At 38.1% G+C, this 27,035-nt stretch overlaps 1 protein-coding gene across 1 annotated transcript; it reads left to right on the forward strand.

Annotated features, from left to right (window-relative positions):
• Positions 1-2,804: 2,804 nt before the first annotated feature.
• On the forward strand, positions 2,805-26,460 carry LOC106906931 (kinesin-1 heavy chain). The gene is made up of 26 exons (XM_014972405.2): positions 2,805-3,185; positions 10,244-10,331; positions 10,413-10,486; positions 10,567-10,671; positions 11,813-11,861; positions 12,310-12,365; positions 12,455-12,542; positions 12,648-12,772; positions 12,898-13,002; positions 14,238-14,383; positions 15,492-15,640; positions 15,739-15,926; positions 16,718-16,786; positions 16,991-17,197; positions 18,344-18,487; positions 18,588-18,779; positions 18,888-19,005; positions 20,198-20,253; positions 20,342-20,451; positions 21,068-21,169; positions 21,295-21,355; positions 21,435-21,506; positions 22,169-22,273; positions 22,413-22,629; positions 22,722-22,854; positions 23,607-26,460. The coding sequence occupies exons 1-26, from the start codon at positions 3,060-3,062 to the stop codon at positions 23,608-23,610; spliced, it is 2,889 nt and encodes a 962-aa protein (XP_014827891.1). The 5' UTR covers positions 2,805-3,059; the 3' UTR covers positions 23,611-26,460.
• Positions 26,461-27,035: the final 575 nt, after the last annotated feature.

The raw sequence follows: 27,035 nt of genomic DNA on the forward strand, positions 1-27,035 counted from the left end.
GAAAGGAAGATAGGCTGCAGGAGTTTTCTCAGAGTTCAAAGTTAGCTCAGAAGCCCTTCAGGAATGTGTACTCGGTTTTTTTGTTTTTACTTCATCTGACACATGACTGTGCTGTTAAAGTCAACACAAGAGAAGTGGTGGGAAATTGTGCATTACGACTTGGTAGTACACCTGTATTAGCCACAGAAAATATTCAATGATTTTCATGATTTTGCATGCAAAATGTTTACATGCAAATTTTGACATTTGAAAACACCTCTGGTAAAAGAACCACAGCAATAATAGTTTTAATTAAGTCACAACTGACCTATTTATTAATTTTGTTTTCTAATTTGAAAGACTTTTATTGTTAAGGCTACAGAAGAAGGACATGGTTATATTGTCATCTCTTTGCACTAAGTCTCATTGATGCCCACGGCCTAATGCTTTCACAATGAAAATAAATCTTCAGTACAAGCTACATGACTGTAATGAGCGAGACACAGCTGTCGACTAAGAGGCTTAGCTGGATGCTGAGCTGCATCGTACACAGAGTGGAGGGGGGCTCAAATAAATATGTAACTGTGTGGTAAATAAATCTATCAGTTGTTTTCTTTTTTGCCGTTTTGTTTAAAGTGGCAGGATATTTAATACAGGATGAAACAAGAGCTGAAAGTAGAGCTTTCCTTTTATCCCAGAGCACCAGGCTGACAGATGAGATGCAGCAGGCAATGTGGTCTGCAGGGATGTGTTGTTCTGTAATGTTTAGGCTGCCCAGCTACCCCACCCTCTCACTCTTTCTGTGAACACACAAGTGGGCCAGTTGAACTGGTATTTGGATTAGCTAAGCACTGTTACTTGAAAAAGGATATCCTGTGGTGTTTCTGGGAGTGGTCTACAAATGTTAGCAGACACTGGTGGTTTACCGTGGCTTTCTGCTCCATAATGGCATCCGTTGAATGAGGTCAGACATGATTCATGTACTTTTTCTGTATTCGAAGAGGAGCTTACACAGCTGCAGCCTAAAAGACAGCTGATTCACAGGCTGAAGTTACTGTACATCCCACGTTGGGTGTAACAAAGACAGTGCTGTTCCTGATATTTCCCTTAAAGCAAATTAGATTAACTCAACTTGATGTATCCGAAATGTGTTAATTTATCCAGTGTTTCACTGAGAATTCAGGAGAACATTCAAGTTAAAGGGGACCTATGTGGTGGTGCAGGGGCAAAGCACAACCCGAGTAGTCTTTTGGAAGGTGGTCGCAGGTTCGATTCCCGGCCTGGTGACATTTGCCACATGTTTTCCCCCTCTCTCATTACCCTCTTTCCTGTTGAACTACTTTCAAATACAGGCCACTAGAGCCAACAAAACCTTAAAAAAGGTAAATAAATCAGGATAGGTCCATGGGCTACATAAAACATATTCATTACACTTTTTGCACAAAGTCATTGTTAGATAATGAGATTTCGTCTGCTCAGTTCTGCCAATTTTGAGCTCCTTGCAGAATGAGCTGTTTTAGGGTTTTATCACTTTTAGGCAAATGAACTGCTACTGGCCACGCCCTCACATCTCAATATTTACACTTGCATTTTATACAGAAAAAAAGATGCACAATGGTCAACAATAAAACTTGTCTTTTCCAGCAGCCATTGTAGCACACATACAGTGGTAAAATCAGCCTATGAAGTGAGTGGAGCTTTGGTTGTTTGTTAACTGGGCACTACCCACCCATTGTGATGTCATAATCAGGAATTTATTGAAATGGCTTGACTTCCAGACACCAAAATAATTTACATTATTGCCAGAAATTGGCTGGCTGGTTTGTTTTAGAACTTGGGCTGTTTCTAGAAGCAATAGAAACCCAAATGGAGGAACAAAACGTGCAAAAAGTGAATTTTACATAACAGGTCCTCTTTATAGGAGATTTACTGATTTATGCTATGCAAATACACACCCCTCCCTTTGAAAAAAACAAACAAACAAAAAAACAACAACAAAAATAACAGATAGATTCCTGAAGATTTGGCAGAAGAAAACTGTGATCCTAGTAAACTGAAGATAAAAGTGCAATACCTTAGTTTTTAATTCATCATTAAAGTAAAACTATGAAGGCAAGAAAGGAAATTGGTCCAAAGATCCAATTAGATATTGGTATTGGTAATGCATCCTAATTCATTCAAAAGTGCAGTTTAAAATTTAAGGGTGCATTCACACCATCCCTGTTTGGTCCGCTTTAACAGACTTGGAATGTCCGGTTCGTTTGTGGAGCTGTGAAAGCGTAATCAAACCCTGATGCGGACCAAAAACCGAACTCTGGTCCATCTAAAAACTTAGATCTCTGTTTGGTTGAAGTGAACTCTGGTGCAGCTCGAACATATCTCTGCCTGCCAAGCCGATCGGGGACCCCTCCGGAAGCAGACTATAGAGCAGGGGATTCTGGGTAGATACAACCAAAACAAACACGCAAGTCTAGCAGGAGAAATGGTTCAACAACAAAGTCCCAAAACCGCCCAAATTTCATTTTTGTTTACATTTTGTAAAGAAGAAAATTGCGCTTATGCCTTCTTCAGAGGTTTTTGTGTCATTTCTTTCAGTAGTTCTTGATGCAGCGACACCACAGGCGATGGAAGGAACTACTTTTTCAAAGAGTTTCTATCTATCTATCTGTCTGTCTGTCTGTCTGTCTACATCTATCTATCCACAAATAACAGTGTAGAGGGTAGTGTCATGGTGCAAAAAGTCTGGCCAGGAAATGCAACCATAGCTTTAAGGCTGCTTTGTGTTTTTGTTGAGGGGAGCGCCCTTTGGGATGATGTCATTGTGATCCAGAGCAGGAGGGGCGAGGCGGACAGCCGCTCATCCACCGGTATCATGGCTTCCTAACCGGAGGGGGAAGTGACTGAGAGGAAAACAAGGACTTTTCTCTGTTGAATACCCGAATTATCACTGCCCTTTCCAGAACCCGAGATTTAGGACAGAGGGGTTCGGCCTCCCGACTCTCCGCCACTGGCCGCCCCTAGGATCCAGGCTCTTACTTTAGTTTTCGTATCGGTGAATTTCCATTCGTAAACCGTGGAAGATGGCCGACCCGGCGGAGTGCACCATCAAAGTGATGTGCCGTTTCAGGCCCCTGAACAGCTCCGAGGTTACCAGAGGCGACAAATACATTCCCAAATTTCAAGGGGAAGATACTGTCGTTATCGCGGTGAGTTGTTTTATTCTGAGTGCCCGCAGGCGGTTACTTGACAGAATGCTCTGACACATCTCGCCATTTCCGATTGTCCTGTAGCTACCGCGGTTAGCACCTTTAGCTTGTTAGCTTCAGCTAGCAGCGCTGAGCTGTCATTCAACAAAGCCACAGGCTGCCACAGGCTAAATTATTAACAATGCCAGTCCACCAACTTAGTATGTGGATTATTTATCAAGATATAATATATTTCGTTTCTATGCACCTGTAACTGTAAAGCTGACAGTTATGAACCGTTTGCGTCAGTATGAAGGGTAAATCAGCTTTGATATGGTGATGGCTAGCAAACAGTTAGCTAACAGGCTAGGCCAGCTTCTTCATTGCAGATTAACTGGCCCATGCTAGCAGGCTAGTTTTAATGCTGTAGCTTAATTAAAGCTAACATGAGCTATCTGGCCAGCTGGACACGTAGCGGACCCTCCTATAAACCGTGTCGTTGAGGAGGTCTGGCTATCACAAAGAAGTGTGTTGTCATTAGAGATAAGAGAACAGCTTGGAGATATAGTAATTATCGTGGTAATTAGATATAATGTTGATCTAATTTAATGTATTTAAAGAGCCAATTCTCAACATGCGTCACTGTACACGCACAAGTCATCTCCAGGGATGTTCAGTTTTGTCAGATTTCTCCAACCTTTTACATTTAGAATGGATAACATTATAACAAACAGTTCAATTACATCCAGTTACATTTACTACCATAGATATTCACTCGTGTTTTCCCAGCTGGTACCATGTCTGGTCTTCTGACCTGACAATTAGTTTTTAGCAATTTTTGGGGGATTCTTCCTCCCTGTAAGGATTATAACTGTGAAGTACTGGATAGATTATGTTAAATAAATTTCTTATGATGATATGCCTGGCACAGAAACCAACACTAATTGCTCCTTTGGACCTATTTCATTCCTTACCTTCACAGTTTTACTTTAACAGTGAATTAGAAATTAAGATGGTACACTTTTATTTTCAGCCGTATTGAGAACTAATTTCAATTTTCATGTTTCTGCAAAGTTCAGCTCGAGAGCCGCGAGTAGCTCTTTGGCTCTGTGGCTCACTTGATATATTAAACAAATGAAATATTGCCCTATTTTCATGAAAAGCCCTGGCCCCACCCTAGCAACTTTGGTAAATATGGTTAAGAACTACCACTGACGATAACATGTAAAAGGAAAATGGTGGGAGTTTGGAGTTTTGATCCAAAATCAGCCCACAAATTTAAATCAGCCGATATTTATCTTGAAGATCACTGGAAACTGGCTGATTCTGATTGATAGTTCATCTGTATACCACTCAGTCAAAATTCAGCTGACTTTAAGGGTTTCTTAAATTGATTTTTAAAATGGATTTCAAAAGAAGCCAACAGTTTCTGTTAAATATTCAGTGTTTTGTGAGGACAGAAGCATTCGCTCAGGGGTATTTTCTTTAGGACAGGAGAACAGAGACCACATAAATTACAGGCAGCAATACTTGCAGGTTATGCATAAACTGGGAGTAGACAATAAAAAGGCCAGAACCTATAACAGCACAGCTACAGAGATGGTTCAGAACAAACCAAACCACTCAAGCTATAAAGTAAATCAATAAGGAAAGTTTTAGGTCTGGTCTTAAAGCAGACAAGGTTTCTGACTAATGGACAAAACCTGAGGAAAAAAACCCTGCTCTCTGAAATCTGCCGCCCATTCAATTATTATATGATAAAGCACGCTTTCATTAAAGACAAGAAAACCCATTAAATTCGCGTTTAATTTAAACAGGCTTTTATTCATAGAGTTCATGCAACAACATATTAAGTGCAGCGTGAAATTAGGAAAGATGACATTGTTATTCATGAATGTCATAATGAAAATAATGATTGGGGTTGACCCACCTCAGTATGTCCTTTTTATCATTACAATGTCTCCACCACTCTTCCTTTGCTTTATGATCGAGGTCACATCATGCCCAAGAAATCCAGTTGCATTTTTTGCTCTCATTGAGATTGATGATGATGATGGTTGTGATTCAGTGTGCTAACATTTCTGGTTTTACTTTATGAGTGACTTTTGAGAAGTTGCATGGTTGGGACTCAATCAGCCGTGTGCTGTCAGCGCTGTCATTCGCTCCCTGGTGATACAAACCCTTATCAGGCTTGGTCAGGATAAAAAGCTTTTGTGTAAAGAGGAAGTTTTATTTTCATTGGCCTGTACAGAAGAATATAAAAATCCCAGTTTACACAAATTTACTCTGGCATGCATCAGTCCAGATTACGCCTGTCATGATGACGCATTTTTCTGGACGATAAATTGCCCCAGAAATTAATGCGAAAACAATAACATTGTTGTTTTAAGACTGTTTCAAGTAATATGTTAATGACATAATGATGCAAACTTGCCCTCTCAAAGACCAGTAAACTTAAATTTTGTGCAGAACACACCACCATGCTGGAACTGGAAGATATCTTAAAAATCCAAAATAAAAGGCATTAACCCCAAGCGATAAATAAAAAACAAATAAAAACGACACACAGCTATGGTTGGGTGATATGAACTTTGAAATTTGTCACAATATTTTGTGGGACTATTGTGAAAACAATAAAATTATAATAGATCAGGTAACTGCTTTTGAAAAACATTCCTATTTAAAATTGACTTCTTCAGGATGCCGGTTATTTAAAAAGTGTGATTTATATCACCAAACTGCACACACTAACTGAATTTAATCATATTTTCTATTGTACTGATATTTATCGACTCTCTTTTGCAACAAACTGTGGAGAAAATAGTAAAAATTCAGATGATGGTGTCAAATCATTAATTTAAATTTATCTAGACAATAAAGCCTACATTTTATAATAAAAAATGTGAAAAATGGCTACACAAAACCATAACTGCATGCAAATGGAAATGATCAAACTCCTTTTGATTTTTTTTAAGAGATTAATTGATTCATTGTTGTGTGTGTCTGGTTTCATCCAGATCTGTTTGGCTGAAATGAACCTATTTTTTTTTTTTTTTCTTTTTTTATTTAGTTTGTTTCCTCTCATCTTCTTGGCTGTCTAAAAGTGTGCGTATATTCTGCCATAAAAACATGGTTAAATATTAGAATTTCCTTGTGGACTTTGACTGCAATATACTAACTCATACAAACTCATATAATCTCATATTAAACAGAGACTACAAAGCCTTAGAATTTTTCCTTTTGGGCTGATCAGATATTGATCCCATTCCTCTTTTATTTAAACTTTAGGTGTTAAATGTTGAATACAACAGAGTTATTCATTTGTTTCATGCAAAACAAAGGCGACTGTTGTAACTGCAGCCACTTCCTGAGCAGCCGTGCCGACTCTGGCTGCAGGCCTTTGGCTCTCAGAGCCCCTAAGGCGTGGTGCAGCCCTGCCCAGCTCAGAGTGCCAGTCATGCTGCTGGAACAGCAGTGCACGTTACTGGAAACGCATGTGTTGCAAAGCAGCAGCCTGTTGCCTCTGATGGTGCATCTGCTTTGGCGAGTGCAGCACTCATAGGTAGCAGCAGCAACATTGCCCCCTGGGTAATCTCCTTGTTTTCTCTCCTGGTTACCAGCTGTTTGACCAATCAGGGTAGGGTGCTGGCCGGGCGCTGGGCAATCTCTCGGGGTGGGGAGGGTAATTATTATTATTATCGTGATGTACTGATACTCTACAGTCATTTTGCTTTTATTTTTGGTTCATTTTTAGAAACCTGATGTTATGGCTGGGCAATATGGCTGAAAAATGATATCAGTTGTTTCAGATCGGATTCAATTGGCTATTTTAATTTTTTTTTTTTTTCCGAAAGACAAAAAATATTCACAAAAAGTGAATTTTATTTCCACCATCCCTTCTGTTAGTTGTGGGATGGAGTATCAGGGAAAAACTATGAGATTGTTTTTTTATTGCAAGAATGTAGATATAATATTAGCAGAATAAATATGCAATTATACCAGAAGAATATCTTAAGTATAGGAAAAAGTTGTTTTAATGAGAAAAAAGCTTGAATAGTTATTAAAATCTGACTTGACCAGCTCAGTTTGTTGTCCTTTCTTTGAAACGGACACATTAGTTTGCTCAATTCTTTAAAAATAATTTGATGCTGAAGTGTTCAAATTTGAAGTATTAGCTTATCTGTAAAACACATAAAGTGTAACTTTACAAGATGCTTAGCATTCCCCATTTAAATTTTTTATGTTTCGTAAGTGATGCACCACTTCACTTTTTCACTTCTGATAAAAATATCTCAGGTTTTATACCGGCTGATACAGAAAAACAGCTGATTTGACTTAAAAAAAATTTTTTAACACAGACATAAATGTAAAGAATGACAAGTATATTTAATAACTCTGCACCAGTAAAGCACACTTAAACAATCCAATAGCTTCACAAGTTTGGTCAAACATGTAAAATAACACAACTTGAATTTATTCAGTCAGTGCAATTAACTGACAAACGTTGTCCACTGATACTCAAACTAGAATTATTGTCAATAATTATTGCCAAATTCAGATTTGGGTTCACCAAAAATTTGATTAATTGATAAAATGTGTTTATCGCTAAGCCCTACTTGAGGTTTTGCTATTACCACATTGATATCACTGTATCTGAGTGAATACAGACTTTTATTTAAAAGCATCTCATTACAACATTCTGCTACTTTTTTGCCTGAAAGATAGGAAGATAAAATTTCCAGATGAGGTTGTACAGGTGGTGGAGTTACAAGCTTGATTCGGTGCTAAGGGCAAACACGTTTGTGAATTATTCATGCTGCTGCTGCTTCTCCATTCACTTGTAGGCTAAAATATCAGATTACTATCCAATGGTTTCCTGTCATTTTCCTGGTTTCTATTCAGGAACCCAGGGAAGTCCCATCAAACAGAAATGAGCTATTTTTAGAGCATGGCAGATAACCTTGTGCACTGTAGGATGGCCTAATTAAAGTCTGATTTCTGTTATGAAAGAAGCAAAGATTTTACCCAAAAACAAATTCAGTGATTTCAATTGATTTAGAGGACAACATTACACTGTGCTATGACAAAAGGGAGACGGTGATCAAGCTCTTATCACTCCAACAATACATTACAGTGTAATTACAATTTAAAACAGTAATCCAATTAGTGAGAAGTGTAAGTAACGAGGTCAATGGCTGCAGCGACAGTGAGGACGTTAAACCTCCCATTGTTTGCTCCCAACCTTTTGTCAGTTTGGATATCAGCTGCCTGCTGTGGTTAATGACCAGGATGTAGATCTCTGGAGGGAAATACTGCTGTTTCAAAATCCTGCTAGGCTATACACTAATGTATGTATGTATGTATGTATGTATATATATATGTGTATATATACACACAATGATGTCTTCTTTTTCCTTTTAGCTTAAATTAGGAGTATGTTTTGGATATTTAAAATGTCTTCCAGTTCCAGTGAATTTAAAGTTATTGATCTTTGAAACTATGTTCTCGCATTATTATTACCCTTTTGTTACTTGAAAATGGTCTTAAAACCACAAGATTATCTTTTATTACAATAATTTCTGAGATAATTTATCGTCAATTAGAGTTTGTGGAGACAGGCATACTTGAATACTTTTCCAAGTTGTCATGCATCCCTCCACAACCACACCTCTTCACAGCCAGAGATGAGTCAACTGGAAATGCGAATCCCCTAAACGCAGCACGCCGCCTCAGACAAACCTCAGAGTTGCTTGTAACATCAGATTCATTGCCCTTCGCTTTCCATCTTAAAGCAGCTGCATTGATCGCCTTCTCACTGGAATTGAGCCTCAAAGTTTTGATTGGCTCACAGGTTGCCAACATCAGCTACACTGTGCTTGATCCAATAGACTGTCTCCTCAACTGCTGCTTAAAGCTCATGAGCTGGTTTTGGGTCATTTTGCAGAATTTAGATTTAAAATAATCAGTAATGTTAAAGTTTTATCACTTCCAAAAACTTCTTGTATCATAACACTGACAGAGATTAGCTGAGGTAAAACAATCTACTCCCAATTTCTCTACTGTACTCTACTTTGCCCAAAGTATTTTAAATATTCATTAACAAAAGAGATATATATATATATGAAAGTTGTGGTATAGTTTAAGCCTTGGCATGGTTTGCTGAGTTATGTCGCAGAAGAATTCAACAAATATTTGTCGGGTTTATGTTAAACACACCAAAAAACATGGGTAGAAAATATGGGTGATCATTTACTGCATCGTTTATCATTTATTGTGATAAATTACTTGTAAGATTTTTGATTTGTTGTTGTGATAAATATCTAATTATATTTAAAAAACAAAACTGTCCATAGTGTTGGGATTATTTTGACTATTTTTTTCCACAATTTGTTCGAGATCCTGAATAAATACATAAATATTGTGTGCAGTTTAGTGATAAAAATCACACTTAACGTTTAAGTGGCTGGTGTCCTGAAGAAGCACATTAGACATGGATATGGTTTTCAAAAGCAGGATTTGTACGTTTATGATTTATTTACCATTCAGCCAGAATAGTAATAAATGGTTGTTGCTGTCATTTTTACCATTATCACAAGAGTACCACAAAATATCGCTCACCCCCAAATGAAAATCATCCTGTTTTAATGTGTTGTCAAATACAAAAAGTCGATTTTTTTTGTTTTGTTTTAGCTTTTATACATTTAAAGAAGAAAAGTTTGGATTTTTTTCCCATTCTAGGCAAACTTGGCTGTTTTCACTCATTAGATAATCAATGAATCACAAACCATTTCTTTCAAAAATAGGTTCAAAATGTTCCCTTTTACCACACAGCTAAAGCAGGTGTGTGACACTTTTACTGTTTTTGTGAAAACACTAAAGCATCATGAGCTTCTGAGCCAAGTTGGCAAGTAGGTGTGAAGTGTTCAGTGTCCTGAACAGAGCTGAGAGCATCGTGGTTGGTTTATGTAAGTGACTTGTGAAAGGTTGAAGTACGTTAAACGCGCTTTGCAGCCATGTTGTAAAAATGTCCTTTGTTTTCAGATAAACTGTTGCTCATGGTATTTTCCTCTTTATTTCAGGGTAAACCCTACATGTTTGACAGAGTGTTTCAGTCAAATACAACACAAGAACAAGTCTACAACGCTTGTGCCCAAAAGATTGTAAAAGGTGAGATTTGCAGCTTCAGCTAAAGCCGAAGCCATTTGTATCGTCGTTTCACCGTTTTATTATTGTCCGTTTTCCAAATAGATGTTCTTGAGGGATACAATGGGACAATTTTTGCTTATGGACAGACGTCATCTGGGAAAACACACACCATGGAGGTAAGAAGTAACTTAGTAATACTTTCAGGTCATCACATTTAAGATTCTTCTCTTTAATTTCCTTTGCTTTCTGTTTTTAGGGGAATCTCCATGACACAGACTCAATGGGCATCATCCCCAGGATAGTACAGGACATTTTCAACTACATCTATTCCATGGATGAAAACCTGGAGTTTCATATTAAAGTAAGGATGTTGTTTTGATGTCATTTTCTTCATGGTTTGGTTTTTTATTTTGAGAAATGACATGCAGTTTTGTTCTGCTGCATCATGTTTCCTGTGTTTTTCAGTTTATTTTCTAAATACACTTCTGGTTTTTGTCTTGCAGCTCATAGTGTAACAAATAGTCTTGAGAAAATATTCAAAATTTTTCTGATATTACAAACCTTAAAGTATTTTATTGGGATTTTATGCGATCGACAAACAGAAAATAACATTTAATTGCAGTTTGCCAAAAGGAGACCAAAATGTAACTATGGTCAACGTGCAAAACCTTGTGTGTAGCACAAAATGAGCATTGCATGTGGCAGCATCAGGATGTGTGAATAGAATAAATGCAGGGCAGTGATGTAAGAAAACAGTTCAGAGGCTATAAAAGCTTAGATTCTGCAGTCGAGGTTCACCTTCCAGCAGGACAACAACTGAAACGTAGGGCAGGACTAAAGCATATTCATGACTTGGACCGGCTCAGTCAAAGTCCAGGCCTACATTTTAATCAGAATCTGTGGCAATACTTAAACATTGATGTTCACAGATTTTTTTTTCCATCCAAGAACAGGATAGGAGAAGAAAAAACTCAGAAATGTTGAGATTAGACTAAAATAAAAATCGGAAATTTCCAAAAGTTGAACATTTTCGACTTTTTTTTGTTGTTGCTAATTTTAAAATTTTGTGGCTTAGAAATGTCTTTATTTTTCTAGAAAATCTGAGATTAAATTGAAAATTTGAGTTTTTTGGTGAATATTTACACTTTCTTTTCTCTCCAATGGTCCTACTATGCTGTCGTATGAATATAAATACACACCATCCAATCAGTTTTTTATGTAAAATGAAAGGCAATCCAGGTTTTCTCTCCTTCCACTCCTGTTAAAATGCATCATAATTAATGTTTGTACTGTAAAAATTTATTGGTATTCATGAAAGTTACTGTATCTGAAATAAAAATTAAAACAAGATGAAAAAAATAAACACTTAATCTCATCTCTTGATTATGTATATTTTTTACAAGATTTAAATGCTTTATCAATAGTAAACAAAACAACCAGTAAGCTTTTGTTTATTCTCTCTGCTGAATTACTAAATAATGTGGATCTTTCTCTGTTTGCAGGTTTCATATTTTGAAATCTACTTAGACAAAATCCGAGACCTTTTGGATGGTAGGTGAATCCGTCGCCCTTCCTTAATTATTCCAAACTGTGGCAGCAGATGTGACAGAGAAAACTGCCAACAGCGTAAAAATGTTGGAACAGAGGGAATAGTTATTATAATCACTTGGAGGCAGACTGTTTGAGCAATAAATGCTCTTAATTTTAATTGTCAGTATTCCACGTTTACAACAGGTGGGCTGTTTAAAAGTGTCCATATGTGGCTCTGACTGAAAACAAGGTGTGGAAAATGTTTGGTAGTTTTATATATGGTGGAGTTCAGTTGTTTATTTTTAGCTTTTATGTAAGAATAAACATTCTAGGAAAAGGTCAGAGACTCATAAATGGTGTGCAGATATTTAGGAGAATCAAAGAGAAATGCACTGATGCAATTAAAATTGTTTGACTTCATATAACCTTTATTTGTGTTATGAAACGACTGTTTTTACTGTCTTTCCAGTGTCAAAGACCAATTTATCAGTGCATGAAGATAAAAACAGAGTACCCTACGTCAAGGTGAGACCTGCTGTCCTGTGAAACATCTGGTAAAACCAGCTAAGGGAGCTGAATAAACCTGTTTTATCTCCCATTTTCTTTTTTTAAAGGGCTGCACTGAGAGGTTTGTGTGCAGCCCAGAGGAAGTCATGGACACGATTGATGAAGGCAAATCTAACAGACATGTAGCAGTCACAAGTAAGAAGCCATCCTGCTCTTTGCAGCAACTCAAACTGTTTATTTTCAGGCTTATTTGGTTTTATTGCAGGTGACCTTCTGACCAAAACCGTTTTTGCTCCTTAGACATGAACGAGCACAGCTCTAGGAGTCACAGCATCTTCCTGATAAACGTTAAGCAGGAGAACACTCAGACAGAGCAGAAGCTCAGTGGGAAACTCTACCTGGTGGATCTGGCTGGTAGTGAAAAGGTGACAGAAACGTCTGAGATAATCAGCCATATTTGTTGCACTCCAGCTGCGTTGCTTGAATTTGCAGTGTCACTTCTGTGCTTTGGGTTTCTTATGTGGTTTTGGTGTTTTTCTGTGGTCTGCAGGTTAGTAAAACCGGTGCAGAGGGAGCCGTGCTCGATGAAGCCAAGAACATCAACAAGTCTCTGTCATCTCTGGGAAACGTCATTTCTGCATTGGCTGAAGGAACGGTGAGTTGTTTTGTTTTAATTCACCACAGAGCCGGGAAAAGTCAGGATAACTCAGGAAAAAATATTTAAATTTCCAGATTCCATCCATCCAATCTTTAATCTTTCCCTCCATACAACCGTCATCCTTCCAGTTTTTGATTTATACATCCATCTGTCCAGTCTATGATCCATCCATTCAGTTTGTATCTGTTCAATCAATCGCATGAAACATTGCAGATTCCCAGTTATTGACATTTACAACCTACCTGAGCAATCTGTTGCTTTATGATTTGTTGAACATGCAGATAATGGAGGGTAATTTTGTTTTTTAACACTCAAATGTCCAGAACGTCTTCAACATTGGACTTTGGATAAGATAATTTGAAAGTAAAATCTGTGCTAACATTAATGGGTAAAAAGCTTCCTGAAAACGCAGATTTGATCAGTAAAATTAATATACGAACTGTTACTCCACAACCGAATGAACATGTATCTGTTTTGACGTAATTATTCTGCAGAGCACCGAATCTCTTCCACCCTGAGGCAGTGATTTTTATTTAAATTGTTTTTATTTAAATTACATGTTAACGTCTTAATATGAGTCGTTGCTACTTATAAGAGCGGAAAGAACAGGAGCACAGCCCGTTTGCCAGCTGCACAGCCTGGAGCTTGAGCTTCCATGATGAAAACAAACATGTTTTCTGTTTTCTTTGTGCTGAATTTCCATTTTAAGACATCTACAGGTCCTTTATGTCGCAGAAATAACTTTGCGCAGATAAAAACTCTCCTCCTAGCAACGCCTCGCTCAAGCTTTTCTTTCTCATTTCACCCTTTTCACTTTGATCAAGTGTAGGTTTGTTCTGCGGCTCATTCGCTCTGTAAACAACCTGCGGCGGACAGCTGCTGAGATATTTATGACGCTCTGAAACAAATTAGCTATTGTCTGGAGATGTCTCCTTCCCCGCTGAGCAGAATGTGTTGTAAGGAACGATGGCAGCCTGCTGCAGCGTGGCTGGTTTTACTCAAAGTAATCATATATCAGGCGATTTGGTAATGACCAGGTAGTTGTGAGAACAGAAACATAACCTGCCTAAAGCTCAGTGTTTCAGACTGGAACATCTCAGTTCAGGAAATGCCAGCTGTGTTTCAGTTCTTGTTCTCTTTTCTAACTTTGGTTTTTCCTATTTATAATGTATAAATAGTATGAATTAGTCATTCAGCTCCGTTACGGTGCAATCTTCTGTGCATCCTTTCAGGCCTACATCCCTTACCGAGACAGCAAGATGACCCGTATCCTGCAGGACTCTCTGGGTGGTAACTGTCGAACCACCATAGTGATCTGCTGCTCACCTTCCTCCTACAACGAGGCTGAAACCAAATCCACCCTGATGTTTGGACAAAGGTAACCCAGAAGAACAGACTGAACAGCTTTACTTTTGGCACAAAAGAGTGACTGAATGTTGGGTCTCTTCTTTTGTTTGGAAATCAAGTTTACTTGAATGTCACATTTCATGGATTGTTCAAAGAGCTCTGCATGCTAAATGCTTAATACAGTTACCAATTATGAATAAACACAACGTTTTGTAAAATCGCATTAGATATTTTGATCAATTTCAATTATGAATCCAAATAAACTTTAAGCATGTTTGTTTTAACCTTAATTGACAGGAGCTCAGTGCTGGTTTGCAGTTTTCTGGAGGTTTTTTCCCCTCGTGTTCTAGAAATGTGTTTCAGGTGATAGAAGGCTGATTTTGTAATTGTCTTTGTGTCTCTTTGAAGGTCCATCACTACACCCAGATTTTGGACCTTATGATTAGTTTCTGTAGTAATTGAAGCTGTGATCTGACTATAGATCATTTCTCTTTAGAAAAACCTCAATATTGTGAATTACAGCTTCAAAAACATCTAAAGATAAATTAGTCTTTTTTATTTTGTTACTTTATTGTGATCCTAGACTGAAAAACAGCAATCCAACTTTAATTTGAGTATAATTTGGAACTCAGTCTGTATGAATGCCAGTTAAGGGAATAATTAACTGGCAGCCCTGCTGTTACTGCTTTGTTCAGCTCTCTTTTACCAGCATCTCTCTTTAATTTTTCACAAGGTTGGAGCATATAAAAAGAGGGATCTTTCTTCATTCCTCTTTGCACAATCTCTCTCAATCATCCATAATCGAATCTGGGTCGTATTTGCATGTTGTGTAAATGTAACCAATGTTAGAATCACCGTACCAGTCCAAATAGTTTAGCAAACTTAAAATTAATTCACTGTTGTAGTGGTTGGACTAAAAAAGTGTTTTTTCCAGGATAAATTAGCCTTTCTGTTGCATCATTTATACCCCAGGGACACTAAAAGATAAGCATTACTAATTAAAAACTCGCATTATTACAGAAAAGTATGAAATTTTGTTCTCAAACTGAAATATTAGGAGCTTGCTTTGCTGATTACATTCATTCCAGTTTCCTGGTTTTTATTTTTTTCTTGTACATTTATTTTTTTCAAACATCCAGAGCAAAGACCATTAAGAACACGGTGACGGTGAACATCGAGCTGACAGCAGAGCAGTGGAAGCAGAAATACGAGAGGGAGAAGGAGAAGAACAAAACTCTGAGGAACACCATCAACTGGCTGGAGAACGAGCTCAACCGCTGGAGAAACGGTGAGGCAGAACCCGCTCCGGTTTCACTGGTTCCGGCCTAAACCACCTCTCTGCAGACCTCATTGTGTATTTTTTCTGTTTTCTTTACTCGACACCAGGAGAGAGCGTTCCCGTGGAGGAGCAGTTCGACAAAGAGAAGGCGAACGCCGAGGTTCTTGCTCTGGACAACATCATCAACGAAAAGTCGGCCTCAACGCCCAACGTGCCCGGCGTTCGTCTCACCGACGTAGAGAAGGACAAGTGTGAGGCAGAGCTGACGAAGCTTTACAAACAACTAGACGATAAGGTGAGGCAGAGCAAACTGCAGCAGTCTGTAACGTAGATGAATATAGTTTTAGGTTTCCATTCAAGCCTTAAAGAAGTGTGGCACTGTGCTGTGAATCAACGTTTGGTGTAGTGGTTCAATGAAAGCAAGTATCAAAATAATTGGGATTCAGCTGCAAATGTTGGTGTTTCTCAGGCTCTTATGTTCCCTTTAGTGACAGAGTTTATTCTTAGACCCTTATATACATGCTTCAAGTATCAGTTAAGTGTTTCCGGGTTGCTTAAAGGGATCTGTTATGTAAAATGAAACATTTTTGTATTTCTTTTTGGATCTGTACTTCTTCTAAAATCAGCCCAAGCATTAAAAAAAACCTTGCAGTCATTTTTGTTTTAGCAGGAAACAATAAGTTAATGTTTTTTTTGGCGTCTAGAAAGTGAGCCGTTTCAAAAACCTCCTGATTAAGACGCATTCACAGGCTCTGTGCCGTTACCTAGCAACCCCAGCGGCGTCACCTAGCAACCCATATGGAATTTCAGCATGTTTGGTCAGATGGTTTTACTACTGTACAATGGCTGCTGGAAAAGGGAGAAATGAATAGAGTTGATGATGAAGAAGAAAAGCTTTGTTGTGTTATTTATGTTAATATTCTTAAAAATGTCAAAATCTGCTTTGTTAATCCCTTATTCAGCTGATTTTTCTATGTTTTTTTTGGCTTCAGATATGGAAAACAATTGCCACAGGTTTTGTAGTTGGGGGTTGTTGTTAAGTCAGTCTTGTAATTTAAATTTGTTTTTTGCCTTTTTAATATTCAGGATGAAGAAATCAACCAGCAGAGCCAATTGGTAGAGAAGCTGAAGCAGCAGATGCTCGACCAGGAGGAGGTGAGATTCGAAGCTCCAACAGATGGGAAGGACGAAATGTTCAATGTAGTTTAACAGACACTGGGGGTTGCAGACAACAAGTCAGTGAATTAAACTGAGCTAAAATGGATTTATTTAATATTCCTGACCTGTAGGAACAGTAAAAATGTTTTATTATTTCTCTCTTACTGAGAAGTTTAAAACCTAATGGCCCATGTTGTTCAGCTGCTGGCTTCCTCCCGGAGGGATCACGAGAACCTACAGGCGGAGCTGAACCGCCTTCAGACGGAGAACGAGGCCTCCAAGGAGGAGGTAAAGGAGGTCCTGCAGGCCCTGGAGGAGCTGGCTGTCAACTACGACCAGAAGAGCCAGGAGGTGGAGGACAAGACCAAGGAGTTTGAGTCCATCAGTGAGGAGCTCAGCCAAAAATCTGTAAGGATGGCACAGAAAAAGTCACGTCCACAGAAAAACTCAGATTCTGTAAGGTATCTGAGTTGTTTTTACTCAGATACCTTACAGTAGCAGAGCTAGATGCTTCATTTATTTATTTACAGTTTAAAATTGAACATAAAAGTTTTGAATGAAAAGAAGTTGGAACAAGTAAATCTTAGTCAGTTTGTGATTCCATGAGCAACTAAGCAGCAATCAACCATCCATGTAGATGCATCTTTAAATGTAAAATAGCCAATAAGTTTATGTGCAAATAACAAAGAAAAACATATCTTTTGTAATGATACAGCATGTCACAGACATTAAAAATTTTAAAATGTAAGAAACTTTTAAATTGATCTGTCAAAACATCAATAGGTCAGTTTAATGTTTTTTTTTTTTTTTTAAAAAGATTGTTTTGAATTAGCACTACATCTAGCTACAAATGTAACCTGGCATGAAATCTTTAATAATTATCCATGATACTATTATTCACAAGCCTGAAGTCGGATTTCCCTTAAAAAAATATATTTTCAATGTGATTTCAGTTTCAAACCAAAGTAAATCCCTTTCAGACAATGCAGCAGTGGAGACAGGAAGTAATTAATTCATCAAACATGGCCGAGTATTTCAACAGTCAGGTGACTTGGTTTATTATTGTCACGAGAAACTGTCGAAAGGTTAAGCTTCAACTCTGGCTGGGCCAGATGATCTCTCTTTCAAGCACACAGTTTCACTGTGTCAGTCATAAATACACTGCAAAAACAAAAAACCTTACCAGGTATTTTTATCTAGTTTCTAGTGCAAATATCTTTGTACACTTGAAATAAGACAAAACTAACTTATAGGTAGCTTTTCAGCAGTATACAGGAGCTTGTTTTAAGTGAGTAGTTCCTTAATATTGAAATTTGCTAGTTTCATTGGCAGATTATTTCACTTGTAACAATGCATTTTTCCTTTGTTATAAGTGAAATAATCTGCCAAGGGAACTAGTACCTTTTCATCAATACTGCTGAAAATTTACTTGTAAGTTAGTTTTGTCTTTTTCAAGTGTGCTAACATTTAGAAACTAGAGCACAACTGCTTGGTAAGATGTTGTAGTTTTGCAGTGTAATGAATAATGTTTTATAATCTTCTGTTTGCTTGCAGTCCATCTTGTCCTCTCTGGACTCTGAGCTCCAGAAGCTGAAGGAAATGTCCAATCACCAGAAGAAGAGAGTGACTGAGATGATGTCATCTCTGCTCAAAGACTTGGCTGAAATTGGCATTGCTGTGGGCAGCAATGACATCAAGGTACCAGGACTGTTTCTGCATTTTTTCTCTCATGTTTGACTTTTTCTTCCTTCCGTTTAATTTAATCTCATCCTTTTCGATTCTTGGGGTGATTTCGTAGCAACACGAGAGCGGCAGCGGCCTGATAGACGAGGAGTTCACAGTGGCTCGTCTCTACATCAGCAAGCTGAAGTCGGAGGTGAAGACGATGGTGAAGCGCTGCAAGCAGCTGGAGGGCATCCAGTCTGAGAGCAACAAAAAGATGGACGAGAACGAGAAAGAACTGGCTGCCTGTCAGCTGCGCATCTCCCAGGTATTTAAAACTTTAAGAACGTCTATATGGAGGTACAAATACCTCTGTTTCTGAATGTTCTTGATGGTTATCTTTGTTGTAAGCATGAGGAATGTTGTCTGTCCACAGCATGAGGCTAAAATCAAGTCCCTGACTGAGTATCTCCAGAATGTGGAGCAGAAGAAGAGGCAGCTGGAGGAGAACGTCGACTCGCTCAATGAGGAGCTTGTGAAGCTCAGCGCTCAGGGTACGTCTCTTTTTTATCGAGTCAGCGTGTATGAGCATCCTTCAAGACTCTTACTTTTATCTGTCTACAATTAAGGCCTTAAAATGTCCTAAAGATGCAGTATGCAACTTTTTAAAAGAATTTTAGATATTTGTTAAAACTGTTGCTGTGTTGTAATGGTGTAATATGAGACAGATGATCTGTGAAAAGGTCGACCTCCTCCACCTCTTCCCTGAGTTTCTTTTAACATTTGAAGAAATGCACCGCTCCCGACCAAAAACAACCAATCACAACCAGGAGGAGGGTCTTTGCGCTGTCGCTGCTAAATCTACTAATGGCAAAGAAATGATTTGTAGTTACAGGAAAATCTTTTATCTACCGTCATCAGTGGACATGCTAATTAGCCTTAGCATTAACAACATTCTATGCTAGCAGGATAGAGTAGCGCCACCGGGAGGTAGATTGACAGCGCTAAGACCCGCCTCCTGGCTCTGATTGGTTGTTTGTAGTTGGCACTGGGAGAAGGCAGGAGTTTTTTTTTCTTCCTCATACCATTTTGTCACAACGTGGTGACGGTTTCAACAAATATGACAACATATTTTATAAAAAATTATATACTGCAGCTATATAATTTTTTTCTTCATTTGAAAAAAAGTAAGTTGGCCTTAAAGACATTAATCAGAGCTTAAATTTTGTCTTGACAAGACTGCTTAATCTAGTATATTGTTTTGATTTGTTGTATGCCGTTTATTTGTATATTCAGAGATGGACATTTCATGACCATTTTAAAAGGAGAGATGATGATACCAAGTTACTAAGACATCTTCATTGTGTTCTGTGACTTGAAAGGGTTGAGGCTATCGCTGTCTGCTAACATACCCCTGCTAGCTAGCCAGCCAACTAGCTTTTTTTACATCTATCATGAAACTTTATCCACAGTTGGTGTTAAATTTGCTATGACCTAACAGAATCGGGAGTTAATTAAAGAACCTGGCACCCAGAGTTGTGACTGCTACTGAGTCAGAACTCTGTAGCAGTAGAGTTATGGAAACAACCCACCTGTTTTTTTATTTGGAATATTATTAGGTTGTTGGGAATGCTTTTTGCTCGTAAAACGGTTAAAAAAGTCAATTAAAACTTTGTCTGTTTCACTGCATTTGATTATTTCAATATGTTGACCGTTTTTAACCAATGGGAATCTTCTCTTGTACAGAGAAAGTTCATGCAATGGAGAAGGAAAATGAGATCCAGACTGCTAATGAAGTTAAGGTAAGTCTCATTTAAATCACTGCTTTATGGGAACTGAAGTTAAATCTGCGTGTAAAATGTCTAAAATTATATTTCTGTTTGTGTTCAGGAAGCGGTGGAGAAGCAGATCCACTCCCACCGTGAAGCCCACCAGAAACAGATCAGCAGCCTGAGAGACGAGCTGGACAACAAGGAGAAACTCATCACCGAGCTGCAGGAGTAAGACCTCTTTAATTTTTAATCAGATGGAATGCAGGCTCTGTAATTAATCGTAATTAATTGAAAACTATATGTTGACAAAATAAGCAACATTTTCAATCCAGTAACCTTTTTTGTTGCTAAATTATTCAGTAAATGGATATATGAGCTCAACAAAGGGGAAACATTAAAGAAGACCGATTATGCAGAATTCACTTTTTCATATGTTTTTGTTCTTCCATTTGGGTCTGAAGTAGGGCTGTTGTAAACGAATATTTTAGTAATCGAGTAATCTATTGATTATTCTTACGATTAATCAAGTTATCAGATTTTAAAAAATGTGTAAATTAAAATATTGGTGAACTGTAATGAACATGTGGGTTAAACATGCTTTGTTTAACCCACAGATCTATTCTAACATTTTCAAGGAAAAATGTTAGATCACCTTTGAAATCTGATATAGATTAATCAGAATTGACGCATTAAAGTTCCAACCCTACTGTAGTTTGTGTCTGCTGGTGCTGCTTTACTCAGACGAATATAAAAGGAAGATTAAACTTTAGATCTACTCGTATTGAGTTTAGATGGTGCACTGAGGCAGATATTTTAATCGTTACTCGGTTTTGTTTCCCCCCAGCTTGAACCAGAAGATCATGCTGGAGCAGGAGAGGCTCAAAGTGGAGCACGAGAAGCTGAAGTCCACCGACCAGGAGAAGAGCCGCAAGCTGCACGAGCTCACGTAGGTTTCACACACGTACAGAAAGCCCAGCTTGGTGCAGATTCATCAGTTTGACTGCTGTTCTGCATGCGACTGCTGACGTTTGACACGCGGTTACCGTTTCTGATGTGCTTCCTGTTATTCAGGGTGATGCAGGACAGACGGGAGCAGGCCAGACAGGACCTGAAGGGGCTGGAAGAGACAGTGGTGCGTTCAGTAATGACTTAGGCTGCATTACTTCTACTTGTTATGAGTTTTTACCTCATTTGATCTTTTTTTGTTGCAGGCAAAAGAGCTGCAGACTCTCCACAACCTGAGGAAACTCTTTGTTCAGGATTTGGCTACCAGAGTCAAGAAGGTGATTACTTTTTATCTTAAATGTGTGTGTGGCACTGATTTATTTAGGGCTGCAAGTAATGTTTATTAACAATTAATTGGATAAAAATAATTGGCACATTCTGCTAATTTTTTATGCAGCATTAGAAACGCATTAAAAATGCAAGTAAACATAATTTAGTCAATAACTAATTCATGAAAATAAACATTTTATTGCTTAAAATGCAATAACAGTGTTTCTTTAGTGAACGTACGATCATTTGTAGGATGCTTCTACAGCTAAAATACTTCAGTGTGTGATGATATTTTTTTCAGTTAGTCAATAATTGGACAGCAAAAGGTGCTTGATATGTTTTTTTAAACAGAATTTGATGCAGGTGAGGCTAAAAATGGCACTTGAGTTCTGGGTAGAACATATTTACAAACAAATTAATTTTTTATCTTAAATTCAACATATGTATGTATTTATGTATTTTTTTGGCTTTATTACTCCTCTGAGTGTGGTGTTCTTCCAGCATGCGTTTTATTTTAGTTTTTTTGTATAATCCCGTTAACAATTAATCAATTATTAAATTAGTTGATTATTTCAGTAATCGATGTATTAATCCGATTAATCGTTTCAGCCCTACAGTCACTGATTTTACTTATTTGTGTCTGTAACTCGTACTTTATTTATCTTTTCAGAGTGCGGAGATGGACTCTGATGACACAGGAGGCAGCGCGGCACAAAAACAGAAAATCTCCTTTCTTGAGAACAATCTTGAGCAACTCACCAAGGTTCACAAACAGGTAGGAGTCACCATTTTTTAAACGCTTCTACCATCTTGGTTGTTATGGTAACCACTTCTCTGCTGCTCAGTTAGCTTTATTTTACCAACCGGATTTTTTTCCTGTGATCCTTTTCTGACGAACTGAATTTGTTCCCCAGCTGGTTCGTGATAATGCAGACCTGCGCTGTGAGCTTCCAAAACTGGAAAAACGTCTTCGTGCTACGGCTGAGCGGGTCAAGGCGTTGGAATCTGCACTGAAGGAGGCCAAGGAGAACGCCGCACGCGACCGCAAGCGCTACCAGCAGGAGGTGGACCGCATCAAGGAAGCCGTCCGGGCCAAGAACATGGCCCGGAGGGGACACTCGGCCCAGATCGGTTAGTAGACGGACGAGCTGGGAAGCGCATCTATTCATGTTTTCTGGAGCTGTAATAAAAGACAAATCCGTTCTTGTTCACCACTTCTCTAGCCAAACCCATCCGGCCCGGACAGCCGCCGGCTGCATCTCCAACCCACCCCAACATCAACCGCAGCGGAGGCGGCTTCTACCAGAACAGCCAGCCGGTGGCCATCAGGGGAGGAGGCAGCAAGCCGGACAAGAAGTGAGTGCAGAAGACGTTTTGTTTGCTGTTATTATACATGGGTTCCCACACTTACAGCTGCAGTACTTAACTTTTATAAAACAAAATATATTTTTACATGTTTGTTGAAACTGTCGCCATGTCATGATAGTGTAGCATGAGGCAGATAATCTGTGGAAAAAATAACGCTCCTCTGTCTTCTTCCAGTGCTAGATAGAAACAACCAATCAGAGACAAGAGGCGGGTCTCAGTGCTGTCAATCATGCCCATGTGCGCTTCTCATCCTATCTCTCACTCTCTTGCTCTCTGATACTTTTCCCCATCAGCAGAGCCTGTCATGAATGCTAATGTTAGTTAGCATAACCACCGATGCATTCAGGAGATTGACAGCACTAAGGCCCGCCTCCTGGCTGTGATTGGTTGTTTTTTGGTCTTCAGATGGCAGCAGCAGCTCACAGAGGAGGTGGAAAAGATTTTCAGAATATCTGTCTTATTACATGCTGTCACAACATGGTGACTGGTTCAGCAAATATTTAAAAAAACATCTTCTAAGAGTTACATACTGAAACTTTAAAGTATACATTCATGTGCTTCTTTTTGTTGGTTTATCACATAAATACCAAATAAGACACAGTGAATATTTTGTTTGTAACAAAATGAGTAAAAAGTTCAGCAATACTTCTTTCAAGCTGAAACAACCAGCAGCTTGATTGTTTTTCATTCTTTAAGTGTGATGTTTTATGGACGCCATCTTGTTTTGTTATACTCCACAGCTGAAGAGCCGCAGAACAGAAGAATGACACCACAGAAGAAGAGCAACGTCACCCACCTGCCCACCCACCCGACAACCTGTCATTCCATTACAGCAAACTGGTGCCGCTACGGAGCCACGAAGGAGTTTTGGATTTATAAATATATATATATAAATATTCCCGGCCTGTACAGATCCCCAAACACTTCCACCCACCCCTCACTCCTCTAGTTCTCAATATGAATATCTCTCTTTCTCTTATGGGATATAATAATTTAAATAAATGAAAAGAAACAGTAATTTTAATTTACAAGAAGCAGGATAATATTCTTATTCAGCAAACCAAACGAAGTCTCGAGCGCAGCCTTTTTTGTTTGTTTTTTGTTTTTTTGAGGGGTTTTTTGGTGAGCGAAACCGTGCACGATCTCGAATGTTTAGCTTCGGTTTCGTTTTTGTTTTGCACAGTCTGTCATCACCCGTCGTCTTCGTGCGAGTAGTTCTGCACTGTGCCAAGCTGAATGTAAACGGTAGCAAGAAAACAAACTCCTAAAAAAAAAGAGGAAAAAAAAGACCAAAAAAATGAAAAGAGCTCGACCTTATAGGCTAACTTCTGTACATTTTATTACGTCTTCTGAGTTAACCACAGTTTTCTCTGTATAGATTTTACATGCTTCATAAAGGAGGAAATTAAACTTATTTTGCGTCGAGTAGAAGGTGTCGAACACTACTGTTTCTGTGCTTGTACAGATGTAAAATCGGCACTACTGCACACGTTTCCCCGGAGAGAAAACTGCAAGGAAACGGCTAAAAAAAATTTAAAAAGAAGGATTTAAAAATAATAAATATAATAATAATAATAATGAAAAAGAAAGCCGTGCAACAGTTGTACTGTAGATGTATTTAACTAAATACCTGTGGAGGCCATTTGTTTTTATCATCAAGTTGAATTAAAACTGTACTTGTTGGTGGCTTCGTTGGAAGGATTTGTAAAATGCAGAGGGATGAAGTGGGAAAATGAGAATGATCCGGTTAACACAGCAAACTTCCACCCTTTTAGCCTGCACAAAGTTGCTAAATGTAATGTTTTTAACTAATATAAGTGGGTATCGTCGCTGTTAATAGACTCTATTTATGTATGTCAGCACACAAACTGCAGCCGATTAGACAGAAATTGAAACTCACAATCGTCACACAATCGTCGTCGTCCAGGAGCTAAAGAAATAATTTCTCTACAAGGGTGCCTCGCTTCTTCAATCATCTTCTTCCCTACTTTTTCTTCTTTTTTTGTAGATGTAAGACCTGTTTTATGCTGGGTTTTATGTGCTGTTATTGTTCAATAGATGGTGTAGATGTTTGATAAGTTTGGGAGATGGTTTGATGGATTGGATCCTCGCTGCTGATCAGCCAGTCAGGAACAGCGAGGTCAAAGGAAGGAAAAACACAAATTGCACATTAATCTTATGTCGTCACGTCGGTGAAAATAAAAGGGTTTATTTAACTAAAACTAACCAGCGGGTGTAGGATTTTTTTTAGTGTTGTATTTGTTGTATATTTTTTATTTTAGTTTCCACCGCGTTTGTTTTTTGTGTTAATCCTTTAAAGCCCCAGTGCATTGGCGAGAAAGCTGAACCCCAGCATGAGAACACTAACACCTTGCATAAGTGCAATATACTGTAAGATACACTGTATGTCGGTCAGTTTGCTCCTGCCACTCCTCCTTTTGTTTCTCATTGAAGGCTTCTTTCATCACTAGAAACCTGAAACAGCTTTTTATAACGCTGAGACGAAGAAAAAAAAGCTCCTTTTCTGTCGTTTAATTATGAAAACAGATGAAAGAATCCTCAATGGAAAGGAAAAAGTGAGAGCACTGGAGCAAATCCAGCTCCAAAGGGAGGATGGTGTCACGTTTAGACAGGAAAGTCGGGTTTTTCTCGCACTATTCTGAAAAGAAAACGAATAGTAAAAAAAATGTAAAAAGCACTCCATTATGCGGCTGTTTTAGCTTGGAGGTGTAAAGAAGTTTCCAAAGCCCTGTGAAGAGAATAAATGGCTGTCATTGTGTTTCATGAGGTGCAGAGAGGAATATCTAGACGTCTGTGATAATCTGGATTACACTGCAAAAACATAAAATGTTGCATATTTTTGGTCTGGTTTCTAGTTCAAATATTAGAACTAGAAACTAGTTTCAAATATTATTTGAAACTAGATACAGGAGCTAATTTTAAGTAAATCTCTTAATATCAACAAAAAAAGTACTAATTTCATTGGCAGATTATTTCACTTATAACAAATGAAAAATGTATTATAAGTGAAATAATCTGCCAATGGAGCTAATATATTTTCATCAATATAAAGGAATTATTGACTTAAAATAAGCTGCTATATCTATATAAAAGTTACTTATAAGTTGTTTTTTTCTTGCACTAGGAGCTAGACCAAAAATACTTGGTAAGAATTTGTTTTTTTTGCAGTGTAGATAAAACTACTCAATCGTAAACCTTAAAATAAAAGTTTATCCTATGATCTTCCACCAAAAACTGGATATGAAATGGGTTGCAAAGATCTTATGGTGTTTGCCGAAATTATGTTTTTGCATTGATTCTAAATTAAAACAAAAGTGTAGCCTTTTTTTATTACTGTGTAATAGTTGGTCGATTTTTAAAGGACAGTAGTTTGTTTGTTTTTTTTTTGTTTTTTTTCTGCGGGGGGGTGGGGTTTGGGTCAGCGAACGCGGTACTGGATCATTCCTGGAGAACTGGGGCACAAGTCTGACAGGGCTCTGATGATATGGACAGAGACGGGAAGTTTAATGAGATCACAGTTTTGGATTGACTGCATGATGTAAATGTATGTGTGATTAAATAATTATGAGAAAATCGGTCACTTTTCCTGTCTGGTTACTATAATTTCCATTGTCAAGTTAACAGTTTTATGGTTTCTACTTTTTGCTTAAATGTAACAATCTTGTTCAAGAATGAACAAGAAGTTGAGTTTATGGGCAAGTTAGCTTTATTTGTAAACAAGGTAATTAAGAGCTTTATAAGAAAATAAAACAAGCTAGCAAAAATGATTCTGATACAGGGGAAAAGTAGAAAAACTGACCCCCTATGACCAGTTCTGGTCTGCTCTGCATCCGCAGAACCAAAAATCGAGAAGCAGCATTCAGATTCTATGCACCAAAAATATGGAACAAACTTCCAGAAAACTGCAAAACAGCCGAAACACTGAGTTCTTTTAAATCTAGACTCAAAGCACACCTGTTTAGAGTTGCTATTTGAACGATAAATTAAAGATCAACATATTTGATGTCTATCATGGCACTTGACAAAATGTAATGTTTGTTCTTTAATTAGTGATGATATTTTGGTCACTTTTTGTGTTTTTATAATGTAAAGCACTTTGAGCTGCCTTATTGCTTATATTAGCAATACAAATTAATTTGATTAATTGA

Source organism: Poecilia mexicana, unplaced genomic scaffold (assembly GCF_051168715.1).
Source record: "Poecilia mexicana isolate PSO_F unplaced genomic scaffold, ASM5116871v1 scaffold_17, whole genome shotgun sequence".
Taxonomy (NCBI): Eukaryota; Metazoa; Chordata; class Actinopteri; order Cyprinodontiformes; family Poeciliidae; genus Poecilia; species Poecilia mexicana.